This window comes from Pocillopora damicornis, chromosome 8 (genome assembly GCF_964200805.1).
Source record: "Pocillopora damicornis chromosome 8, jaPocDami1.2, whole genome shotgun sequence".
Lineage (NCBI taxonomy): Eukaryota > Metazoa > Cnidaria > Anthozoa > Scleractinia > Pocilloporidae > Pocillopora > Pocillopora damicornis.
In genome coordinates this window covers 1,049,287-1,061,901 of record NC_142677.1, presented here as the reverse complement: position 1 = coordinate 1,061,901, position 12,615 = coordinate 1,049,287, and the positions used below count along the sequence as shown (strand labels likewise).

Here is a 12,615-nt window from a genome sequence, read left to right as displayed (position 1 = left end):
AGAAGAAGAACGACAGTCTTAGGATTAAACGCTCCTTGTCTGAATTCGGTCGCGCTGGACCGGAAAACACTTTGCTCTCGGCCATAACGTGCGAACGAGAAGGCCTTCTCACTACATCAGCAACTACATACTGCGCTCTAAAATATAATTTAGGAGTAAATTTTCCTCGTAAACATTCTTTAGCTTAAAACATACCTATTTTGAAGAGACCGATTTTCTATTTGGCCGCGTATATTGATAATAATATGAATTCACATGGGCGATTAAACTTTGAAACTATTCCATTCCAGTTTAATCTCGAGTCGGCTGATTCATCTATCATATTTTGAAGCTATGCTAAACTTTTTTTCTATGATTTGTGTCGCTGTCATTCGTTTCGTGCTACTAGATTTCAGCACTACTCGCTTTTCTTCATAATTTTGTAAAGGATAATTTGGAAATCGTCGTTGTTTTCCCCTTGTTTTCTGAATGTTCTTCTCAATTGTGACAGTACATCTCTTTTGAACAACCCCTTCTCAGAGTTGAAATGCATTTTGAACGGAATTATCAGGAGTTATGGCGAAACCATGTAGAAACCAAGCGACCCAACGATAGAGTTGTTTACGATGAGTTCCTATTTATCCGTGAAAGAATGAAATTAACTTAAACTAGTCACCAAAAAAACGGTTAGACTTTGGAATAAGACTTCGTTCCTGTTTTATTTATTTATTTATTTTCGTTTTTGTTTTATTTAATTTTTTTTAATACATTAAGTCGTTCAAGACTGAATCAAATTAATAGATTTAGAAAGCCGTGCCGAAATCAAGTCGATTGTCATTTTATTTCTAGGCGAGAGCATGACCTTCTTGCCTTAGTTTACACCGGCGCTGATCAAAAATTTCAAACATAAAAAAGTGTATACCTGAACTATTCCCAATTTTATTTCATCTCTGACTTCAACTGGCAGAAAAGTTTTCAATCACGGTAAAAACGACAATAACAACAAATAACACTGAATAATACAGTACGTAACCGTCGTGATATTTAGTTTTGATAAACTTCAACATGAAGCAAGTTTAATTTATTGATGAATTGATTCATGATAAATAATGTCGAAATAGAGTCGTGTCCAGACTATCCTACTAAATGACGTTCCCGTCCTCTTGCTAAATCACTCTAATATGCACGCAGCCTACGTCATCGGTAAGAGCGCGCGCAATTCACGAGGCATTCTTTTAAAAGAAATAAAAAAACTCCTCAAGCATTGTTGAGTTATATAAGCACTCGAGAAGTGCGAGAGGCTCTCGCCTTCGGTTCGTGCTCCTCCGCACTTTTCTCGTGTTGTTAAAAATTCCCGCCTGATTATATAACTCAAAAATGCACTCGGCGCGCTTTTTATTTCTTTAATAATTCACTTCAAAAAAGCATTAAAAAAATCATATAAGACGACAAAAAACGGACGCTAAAAAATGTCTTTACATGGTCCAGGTCACGAAGACACCATTTGGTTTACCCATCGTTTTATTATATTTTTCCAATGCCGAAGCAAAGCTATCAATGGGGTAAGGTTTGGAAAGATTTCATTGTAAAGGGATGAAATAATGAAATAGAAGAATAAAAGTCCTAAGTTTCGATGTTTTGGAGTGTATTTTTATTAGGAATAAAGTTTCTGTATTCTAATTGCCTCACTCATAGCACACTCTGTGCATGCACGTTTTAAGTAAATATTCCTCACTAAGATTTAAAATGAAAATTACAATTTTGTGTTTCCATGGTTAAAATCGATTGACCAAACTGTGATGTACACATTCTAAAATGATACTTACGCTAAAAAGATAAAATTAAATATCTTTTCATTTGTGAAAATTTGTAAAGTTAATAAATGATGAAGTACTGATAGCTTTTCAGGGGATAAGTGATCAGTTCTTACAATATGCTACGGTATAACTTACCGAATATTAAAATATTAAAGACTCAAATATGAACACTACCAAGGAGGCAAACAAGAAATCTAATAAAGGTCTCTCGATTATGTAAACTTTTAGAGACGTTTTAATCGAATTAACTTCATTCACAAATCACAGTTTGTTTCCAACTCTGTAGACCAAACAATTTTTTTTCTCTATATTCCAGAATTGTGCTTCTCTGCAACACTTGTGTCAGGTTTTTTTGACTGCCACCAGTATGAGCTATTTTAAAATAACGTTTCTTAAGATATTACTTACTGGAAGTAGGCTCTCATCCCATTGGAACATTTAAAATTCTAGTATTTACAATCTAGCAACTTTGATCCAAGAGTTTTGCTTACAAGGAAGAGACTAACAGCTGTGCAACATTTCATTGTTTGAACTAAGTGCAACAGAAAGGAGGATTAAAGTAACAAAATGTAAAAAATCAAAATGGTCCGATACACGATCTTGCGAAGTTTCCAAGACTAGGAACAAATGAAGAACCTCGTTTTGTTAGTGCAGAATGCTACCCAATACATGCTACATTAACATAACTAGTCTGACTTGGACGTGTCGACCAGTGAACTCTTCTACGTTCCAGCTCTAACGGTACATAGTCTCCGAACAGTTACCTGTCTCATTTCTGACAACTTTAACGTAATGACAAGCACAAAAAATTTTATAACCTTGTTTCGATCAACGCTGACTTAGGTAACGTGACTGTATTGAAAGGAATTTGTGTCGCAATCAGTTCTAATATGGCGCGTGTGCTGATTGCAATGGATTGCACTTAAAAAATGTAGTATAGATTTGGTAATTTTGAAAAACCGAATGTCCGATACGTTACGTTGATCAGTCTACCTAGGCTGTTTCAATAACACGATATCTGTAACTTCGATACTGGTCGTAATAAAGGAAAACTATTGCACTATTTTGGAATCTGTTTTGGAAGATTACTCGAAAATGACTTCATTCTGTAATCCTGAACAAAATCTACCGGGAGTTTTTATAGCTATGGACTTTTCAAAGAAAATATATTGAGTATTCATACCTCCAACAGAGATTTCAACAAAAAAAAGAAGCATTCTAAGATGATATGATTGCTAGCGTCTACAGCAAAAGACTTTCATTTTTAATAACGTCGCGGTAATACAAAATAATAAGTGGATGATATGTATAACATTGTTTGCCACGCGCCTAAAATTGTTTCATAATACTTTTCAACTGTTCCTATAAACAGCATGAGTGTACCTATCGATGCTAACACAAAGCAAGTGCTCCTCAAAAGAACCATGCAACATCAAAAGCTGTTAAACCTTACTTTATAGTCGCAAGGTGACTATCTGTAAAAACCTGAAAAACTCTTATCCTTTGTGCCCTAACTTTTCCTTCAGTTGTTTTCGTCTAAATAGTGAGGACATATGATATCTCCTTTCAGTTCATCAAAGTTGATGTGAGCCCAGTTGGCAGATTTGTTATCAACCAGTCTGACTTGGGCGTATTGACCGGTGAATTCTGTTACGTCCCAGCTCTTACGATACATTGTCTCGCTACAGTTCCCTGTTTCTTTCCTGACAACCTGCATGTAACCACAAACATAGCAAACAGTTTTAAACCTTTGTTTCGATCAATGCTGACATATATATCATGACCGTATCATACATCAATTCAAATAAAGAGCAACCTCTTTCTACTGAAATCAAGACATTACCGTATTGAATGTGCTGATTGCAATATTCAATGTGCGCCAGACGCGAGGTCGGTTCCCTCGTGGAACCTCTCTTGAGGAAACTCAAAATGAGTTATTGAAAAGGCAAAAATATATTTGAACATTAAAAACCAAACGTTTCCAACATAATCATTTTCAGGGACGCCATCATTTATCCTGATGATGATCTAATGTCGAAAACGTTTGGCTTTTCTTTTTTTAACATATATTTTTTTCTTGTAAATAGTTTATTGCAAACTTAAACGAATCTCATGGATATCATGAAGCTCAAAATGGTTTCGCAATTTTGAAAGACCAGATCTCTGATACTTTGACAAATCTACTTAAGCTGTTTCAGAAGAATCAAAGGACACATAATGGTCAAAGTGAATAATCTCACCTGTTTGTCGACAATAAGCTCTGCACGGATATCTCTTATGGTACATCCTCCACCGATTAAAAACGAGATATTTCTGCCAACGATACGGAAACAAGGAGAAATGAGAGTTCCCTGAGGTGGGTCGGCACCATCTGAGTGCTGCCGTCCCGCTGAATCGCTTTCGCTGGTTCGATTCTCAGCCCCCCCTATCCACCAGTCCCCTTGTTGCCGGGCGTTTTCTCTTTTGCGTGCTGCTGGATTGTCACCAAATGTTGGCTGACAAATGAAAGCTGTGCCTCTCCTTTCCCATCCGCCGATTCCATCTTCAAAGTCAAAGCTGCAAGCTAGTGGAAAGAAAAAACAGAAAATGTTTATCCCGCGGAATACTCTATGCCTATCATTCGACATTATAAATTCAACTTTACAGTTTTATAATCACCTTTTTTGCAGTATGTGCCAGTGAAACCCAATGGACATTTGCAACGAAACCCTTTATCAGTGTATCCAGCTTGACAAGTACCATTGTTGTAACAGGGACTGCTGCTGCAAGTATTCTGTTGGACACAAAATGGATTGCGTCTTCTAAATAGTTATGCGTAGTTCACATATTCCTCCATTGCTTTATCTAAAAGTTACTATAAAAGTGCGTTGCATCTAGACCATTTTACTCGCAACCAGTCGATCCTCCAATATGCAACCAATTGATCGTTTAATAGATAGGCTATTGAATCGCCTGATTGAAGATTGATTGAAGAAGATTGCCCACACTCTCGTTACGTCACTACTAAAAAGATCGCCTAAAAGAATTATTTTCGCCATAAGAAATCAGTTCGAAGTACCTTAATAGAGACGTAGATATGACCCTCTTTACTTTGTAGGACAGACGAGCTTTCACTTTCTCCCGTGGCATTGTTTAACTCACAAATGTATTTCCCTTCTTGAGTAGCAGGTCGAACATTTATGGACACACAGTTGGGCTCCGTGTAACAAATAACTTTACAACTCCCCTCATGAGGTACCTCCATACTCCTGATTACGTGTCCCTGCATGACTTTGTCTTGTACTGGTTGACTCCAAACAATGTGGCGGCATCCGTCCTCTTTTTTAGGAAATACCAAATCAGTATGAAAAGAGGGAGTTCATATCATTGTTGACCTTTTGGTTTTCGATCACATGCATAGCAAAAGGAAGGAAACACGTGGGGCAAAACTTTTCCTTTTTTTCAATGATTATTCTATACAATATTCATTCTTCTTTATTGATTGATTTATTTATTTATTTCACCTTGCTAGGCTTTGTGGAACACTAGTTGTTGAATTCATCAGTTTTTCTGAAGCTATGTGGAGGGGTAATTCGAGTTTCATGAACTGAGGATTTCATGTTCAGAAACTCCTGTTCACTTTCTTTGTATCCAATATTGAAACAGTTGTTAGCCAAGACAGTTTACAGCTCTTCAGCTACCAGATTGGTTACTATTTTGCGACTATTCATTTCAGGACTGTGCACAATTTTCAGAAACAATTACTTACCGGTGGATCCAATTCCTCGAAAGAGACGGCAAAAAAAAAAAAAAAAACTTATCTGTTTGTAGAGTTAAGCTTACGCTATTCTTTCAATTATCAAATTTCGAAGGAGGAAACTATCTTCTTTAACGAAACAGGGCAAAAGAGGAAAAATTTCAGATGGAATCTAGACATCCCGACATCTTTAAACCGAGACCTCCGCAATATTCCTTTTTTAAGGGGAGGAGAGAGAGGGGAGGGGGGGGGGGGGAGGGAGAGAAGGAGATTTATCTTGCGAAAAATATTTCAACAGTAACCTGGTTTGAGACATCAGCGCAGTATTATTGTTTCCCTTAAGGCAGATAGAAATCTTCTGGCTGCTACGAAAGGTTCTTTTTGTTTGATTATTCTTCTTACTTAAAGATCATCGTACTTGGACAGTGACTAGATGTAAAATCTGTTAGTGAGCATACAATCTCTAGCATATTCTCATTCCTTTATTAAGAAACTTAATTTACCTGAACATACACCACCATCTCTAACTGATCCTTCCTTGCAACGACAGCCATAAGAGCCATTAGTGTTTACACAGCTCGCATTCACACCACAAATGATGCTGGAATTTGCGCACTCGTCAATATCTAAAGAAAAAAGTTTATTAAGTTAATACGTGAGCTAAGGGAAAGCAATTTAAAAGCTGGATAAATGATAAATTACTATTAGTAATGACTTAGACTACAAGTTAATTTAACTCTCTGACGAGAAATATGGACGGCTTTATTAATATTAGTTGTTATTATATCGCTGCCAGAACCCGTGGGCATTTTGAAGCGAATCCTGTCTTCTGATTGGCTGCCTAAGCGAGTAAAATATGCCCATCATGCCTGCTCGGGATTGCACGGTTTAATCCCGCGCAAGAAAGAAATTGCCTGGGGAGAACTTACAAGAGAGTTCGTAAGTTTTGAACAGTTTCAGCAACAGAGTCGCAAAAAGCGGTAGAAGACAGTCAAAGTAAAGAAAACTCTGGTGGGTTTATTGGGCTGCAAAAACAGTTGGCTCTCTTTCCCGTTTCTTCAAATTAACAAGTCTTTCTTGATTCTCAATGAGGCAAAATCTTTTTGCTACATGATAAATCCTTTATTGGCCAAGCTTGTTCAGTCAAGATGGCTGGATATTAGCCGAGGTCTTTTTTCAGAGTTTTTATGGACCGAGTCGAAACAAATATAATAGCTGCTGATGTTGATGCAGTTGGCATTCGCGCCACAAAGTTGGCTGCCTTTCCTGCTCTTATCGATATCCACGAGAAGAATTTAAAATGCATGTACGTATGAGCATCAGACCCCGTTCATTAATGATATCCGCTCCCTCGGACATCACAAGTCTAAAGTCTTAAGAAGAGTGTCTTATCCATTTAGGCGAGTAAAGGTCTTTGGGTGAGAGTAGTATTGGAAAGAGCCTAGCAGCCAATGCTCAACAGATACCTTACCAATCACATACATTGAAAGAAAACGGAAATATAAATTTTTGGTCAGAGGTGGTGCAGCATAACTGCCGAGATGAAAGTTCAAAACATAGGAAACTAAGGAATGACCACTTTGCGTTCTTACATAACATAGACAGTAAAGGGACGAAGGGAAGTTAAAAGAGAGAACAAGTTGACATTCTCCAAAGAGCAGAGGAAGCAACGAGGAGAAATGAAATGAAATATAGAAGAATGTGGTAACTCTGACCAGGAAGGATAACTAACTCAATCTTTGGAAGAAAAGCTTTCAGGAAATCCAAAATGGGGAAGCGACCAAAAGTCGGATCCGACTGATAAAATGCAAATTCCTAACCCTAAGCTGAGGTAAAGAACGAGTCAGCCGGAAGAATGCGGCAGACGTACTTCGTTGACGAAGGCGTAAAGAAGATACATTCTATGTGAAGCAAAGTAAGTTCATTAAACCTGTGCATACATGTCCAGTTCCGTTGTATCCCTCCTTGCATGTGCATTCATACGAGCCATTAGTGTTTACATAGGTCGCATTCACACCACAAATGATGCTGGAATTTGCGCACTCGTCAATATCTAAAGAAAAAAGATAACGTAAGCTAAGGAAAGTAATTTAAAAGGTTGATAAAGGATAATTTACTTCTGGCAATACTCAGACTACATGTTAATTTAATCCTATGCAGAGGTTAAAACGAAGTGAGTTCATCATACCTGTACATACATGTCCAGTTCCATTGTATCCCTCCTTACATGTGCATTTATACGAGCCATAGGTGTTTGAACAGTTTGCATTCACGTCACAGCGGAAAACATCACTCTTACATTCATCGATGTCTAGGAGATAAATGGTAAATAATGAAAGAATAGATGAAATAGAAATTAACAGAAAAAAAAAACTAAAAAAAAAATATCTTTGACAGGTAAAAAATGAATAAATAAATGAATAAGATGAAATAGGCTAACCTCCAGTCCCCAAGTTCATATCGCAAAACATCAATTCTGTCTTTCCATTACCAGTTGGATTCAGCCAGTACTTGTTGCTAGTGGAATCTTTTCCCTCACTTGCCTTTATTTCTTGGCAAGACATTGCTGGTATTTCCAGAATGGAACCCAGAGGTGCTGCAATACACAATAGATTACAAAATCAATTCGTAAGATAACTACTCAGATAATTTACAAAATTTTTTTCTCGGAAAAGGTAAGGATGGGAATAAATTGTTTACATAATGAGATAGATGTTAAGTTTCGAGCTCGGTAGAAATAGAGAAAGATGTTTTTCGAATTGTCACGAGCGTGAGACAAATAAAAAGTTCTGAGTTCCCAGAGGAATCGAACCTCAGACCTTCGGCTTCCGCGCTCCGATGTACCACAGAGCCTCAGAGACTCTAAGGTGAGCGAGGCCCATTACGAAGTTCATACATGAGGCGCGTCCAGCATACTGCTAGAATGTCGACAGCGTCCTGTTTTTGTAAATAGAATAAGAGAGATACTAGGTAATTTTTTCTTTGTCCCACGCTCGTGACAAGACGAAAAACATCTCCCTCTATGTGCATAAATGTATCTAACTCACTGAAATGTGGTGGAGTATTTCATTCGAATTTTTCTTACCTTACTCTGAAAGCGAAGGGTAAAACGGCTATTAAAGCATGTTAAAAATACTATAAAATATGAAAACTTCAAAGGTAAATATCATTTATGAATAACTTGACGTTTTCACAAATTCAACCTTTTTTTTTCCTACTTTCATTTCTCTTAGATAAGCATCAGAACTAACGTTTTTTTCAAATGTGTTAAAACACAGAAGCGGTAAGATAAGTTTATCGGAAAAACCTAACTCAACAGTTTTCTTGAAAATGAAATTTGTTAAAAATAACTGTAAATGTCCTAAAGAAGCACCTGTCAGGGTTGCTGACGGCGACACCATGAAAACACAGAAACTTTAAAGCAAAACACGATGTAAAAATAAAAACAACATCTTGAGGTTAGAATTCGAACCCATACGTGATAGTCTTCCCAAAACATTCCTCGTGAGGGCCGTACGCGATCATGAGAACAGAGCTGGAAAAACTTGCATGAGCTGGCTTACGGTCCGGCGTGATGCAATATGATAAATTGTCAGCCAGAAGAAGATCGACAGTCTTAGGATAAAACGCTCCTTGTCTGAATTTGGTCATGCCGGACCCGAAAACACTTTGCTCTCAGTCATAACGTGCGAACAAGTAGGGTCTTCTCACTGCATCAGCAACTACATTCTGTGCTATAAAATATACTTTATGAGTAAATCTTTCTTAGTCAACATTCTTGAACTTAAAACATACCCCTTCCGTTTAAACGCCGGATATGAAACCAACCAGGGGCCGAGCGAAAACTTTCAGGCCTCGCCTCTTTGGTGCGGTTGTTCAATTCGCAGATCTTTTCCTTTCTGTTGTAGTTATAGCTTTGGCAGGTGATTTCTTGTCCACATCGAATATCACAGATGTGAGGAGCTGATGCTGACATTCTTTTAAACACAAAATTTCCAAGTTTCATGCCTTGAATGTTGATCTCCATCCTGCACTGTTCATTAGCAGATACGCGGCCCGCGAAAAAAGCCAAGATAAAGAAACAAAAATTTGGCCACGGCATTTTTCCTGTAGGAATAAAGAATTAATCCATGCTTAGCGTGCGTACATGACGTTGTGGATACACGTGGAAAGCTTGGAGACCACAAGGCACAGCCGAGAGCAACTCTAGGTTATTGATAAAACTACTTTTTTCAGTCTTCCTTTTTTTGTATATTGGTGACATTTTTAACTATTCGAGTGGTTCTTGTCCAGAGATCTTGAGTCTTGAGATTTGAGTATTAGTTGTAAAATAACATCCGGTTTTCCAGCCATTCCTCTTCAATTTTATATCAAAACTGATGAAAAGAAAGGTCTCTTACCTTTAAAGAGAAAATTAAAGCACAGATATTTGAGTTTCTTTGGGGTGGACCACCATTCAGAAAGTTTGTACTTTGTTTCAATTAAAAAATTAGTAAGAACAAAAACGAATACACAATTGAATTCAGTCCCCTACCTTACTGAAAGTCTCGTCTGACAGCTTGAGCCATCGTTTTTTGGTAATCCGTAATGAATGCAAAATAGCCTCACATTCATAATATTTTGATTATGAATTGTAAATAATATCACCTGGTGAATGACAATTTGCCTCTAAATTGTTTGTGATCGCTGTAAATAAAAGATAACACCAGATCACCATTACTTTTTAACAGGTTGTAAAAGTTCATTATAGCCCCCTTTCAAATCGGAAAACCCATGTGCCGGTCTTAAGTATTCTGCATCTACAATATGAGTTCGAGTTCCGCTTTTCCAAGCATCCCTTAATAAATGTCATTTAATGATAACCCCTATTAGCATCTTCATCAGTGACGAGGGATTTCAATACCTGCCCCTTAAGTGTCCCGGGCAACGTTTAGTTGGCGCCAAGATTTTTCATAAAGGATTTTATGTAAATTCTTCTATATTGGTCGATAAATAATCATTTAAAGGTTGAAAATAATCTTCTTAAATGTGTCTTTTTTTTTATTATGGTTTATGAGATGGTGCGTACGTGTATAAACAGAAATAAAAACCACTTTCCGAACAGGTGGAATTCAAGTCACAAATATTAAATTCATAATTGGAGCTCAAGAGAACACAGTGAACAGAAGTCTAACGATCTTTGTTCTGCTCATACTTCTTTGATTTCCAGCATAAACTAGACCTAAATTCTCAGAATTATGAACATGTTTGAGAAATGTGATGAATTGCAGTTAAACTGCACCTTATTACATATAAATCATACACCGACTGACTTGAGTAATAGTTTTTAATTACCTTTCTTAATTATGTACATTTTGACTCCGAGTACACTGTTTACTCGAAAGGATGTCAGATATGTGGTCGGTTATCGAATCACCTGCAGTAGAATGACAAAAGAAAAAAATTCACCGTTCCCAACATGGTCACACTGATCGACAAAAGACAACTGGGGCGAAAAAGGTTTCGACAAAAGAAAAGTTGAAGTTAAACGGACAGCCAACTTCGTATATACAGGGACTACAGGGGTCGTCTTTGACCTTGTTTCCAGTTTAAGTATAGCTAAGAACATAATTTCAGTTTAGTGTCAATAAGCAGGAGTAAATTTTTTAAAGACAACATAATTGCAGAAGCCCGTAAGGCGAGTGCAATTTATAGGTTTTGTAAACTTTGCAAGTACTTATTTTCACCAAATTGAACGAGAAGTGTTGCTATTACTTGGTAATAATTCACTTGGAAAAACCATCACAGAAAATCAAGCAGACGAAATTTCCACAGTGCATGCACTGCAGCTGTTTGTAATTTACACTAGTTTCACAACGTTACTCTCGTTTTATATAAAAAAATGGACTCTTTTTCAGCAAATCAGAAGCGTGTAATTTTTTCGTGTATATTATTACTCACTTGGCCGAACGACTTGATCTTATGGTGTACTAGCGGGTCTTTCTTCGTTTAAGACGGCATTAAAGAACGGACGCGGAAAAATGTCTCAACATGACACCGTTTGGTTAACTTATCTCTTTATTATATTTTTCCGATCCGAAGCAAAGCGATCAATTGAATACGATTTGGCAATATTTCATTGTAAAGGGATGGCCTTATGAAACAGAAAAATACAAGTCAAAGGTGTTCATGTTTTGAAATGTATTTTTATTGGGAGTCAAATTTCTCTATTTTTATTAACCCTGCCTCACTAAAAACACACTCTGTGCATGCACTTTCCGAGTAAATATTCCTGAATAAGATTTAAAATGCAACTTTTAATTATGCTTTTTTATGGTTAAAACCGATTGATCAAACTGTGATGTACATATTCCAAAATGATATTTATGCAAAAAAAATAAAATTAAACTAAAGCTAAAAAGGTAATGAAGCACTGGTGAGTGATCAGCTCTCACAATTTTCTACGGTATAAGTTACCGAAGATCAAAAATTGCAAGACCCAAATATGGACACTGACAAGGAGACAAACAAAGAAATTTGATAAAGTTTTTTCGAAGTTTTTGAGACATTTTAATCGAATTAACTTCATTCCGCCAATCACAGCTCGTTTCTAACTCTCAGGTGGACAAAGCACACTTGTTTCTCTTTATTCCAAAATTGTGCTTCTCTGCAACAGTTGTGTCAGGTTTGTTTGACTCCCGCCAGTCTGAGCCATTTTAAAATCACCTTATGTAAGATATTACTAACTGGAAGTAACCCCTTGTCGCCGTAAACTTACAGCGGTTCTACATTTCATTGGTTGAACTGAATACAACTGAAAGGAGGGTTAAAGTAACAAATCAAAATGATTCGATTCAAGATCTTGCGAGGTTCCAAGACCAAGAACAAAGGGAGAACCTCTTTTTCAGTGTGAAATACTTACCATTAAATACTACATTAACATGATCTGTGCGGCTTTGATACTGGCTTTCGCATGAGAAGGGAAACTATTGCACTATATTGCCACCTATTTTGACCTCTGGAGCCCTATATAAAATCTAATGAGAGTTTTTATACATATTAAGTTAAAGGTAGGTTGTCACATGATGTGACTACTGGTATTTA

At 37.0% G+C, this 12,615-nt stretch overlaps 2 protein-coding genes across 2 annotated transcripts; both read right to left on the bottom strand.

The window, feature by feature from the left end:
- Positions 1 to 3,046: 3,046 nt before the first annotated feature.
- Positions 3,047 to 7,838, bottom strand: LOC113681150 (uncharacterized). The gene is made up of 7 exons (XM_089179936.1): positions 7,721 to 7,838; positions 7,473 to 7,585; positions 6,036 to 6,158; positions 4,855 to 5,114; positions 4,455 to 4,569; positions 4,037 to 4,359; positions 3,047 to 3,507 (listed from the first exon to the last, which is right to left on the bottom strand). The coding sequence occupies exons 2-7, from the start codon at positions 7,507 to 7,509 to the stop codon at positions 3,319 to 3,321; spliced, it is 1,047 nt and encodes a 348-aa protein (XP_089036062.1). The 5' UTR covers positions 7,510 to 7,585; positions 7,721 to 7,838; the 3' UTR covers positions 3,047 to 3,318.
- Positions 7,592 to 10,205, bottom strand: LOC149040845 (uncharacterized). The gene is made up of 4 exons (XM_089179948.1): positions 10,067 to 10,205; positions 9,328 to 9,639; positions 7,973 to 8,128; positions 7,592 to 7,843 (listed from the first exon to the last, which is right to left on the bottom strand). The coding sequence occupies exons 2-4, from the start codon at positions 9,632 to 9,634 to the stop codon at positions 7,674 to 7,676; spliced, it is 633 nt and encodes a 210-aa protein (XP_089036074.1). The 5' UTR covers positions 9,635 to 9,639; positions 10,067 to 10,205; the 3' UTR covers positions 7,592 to 7,673.
- Positions 10,206 to 12,615: the final 2,410 nt, after the last annotated feature.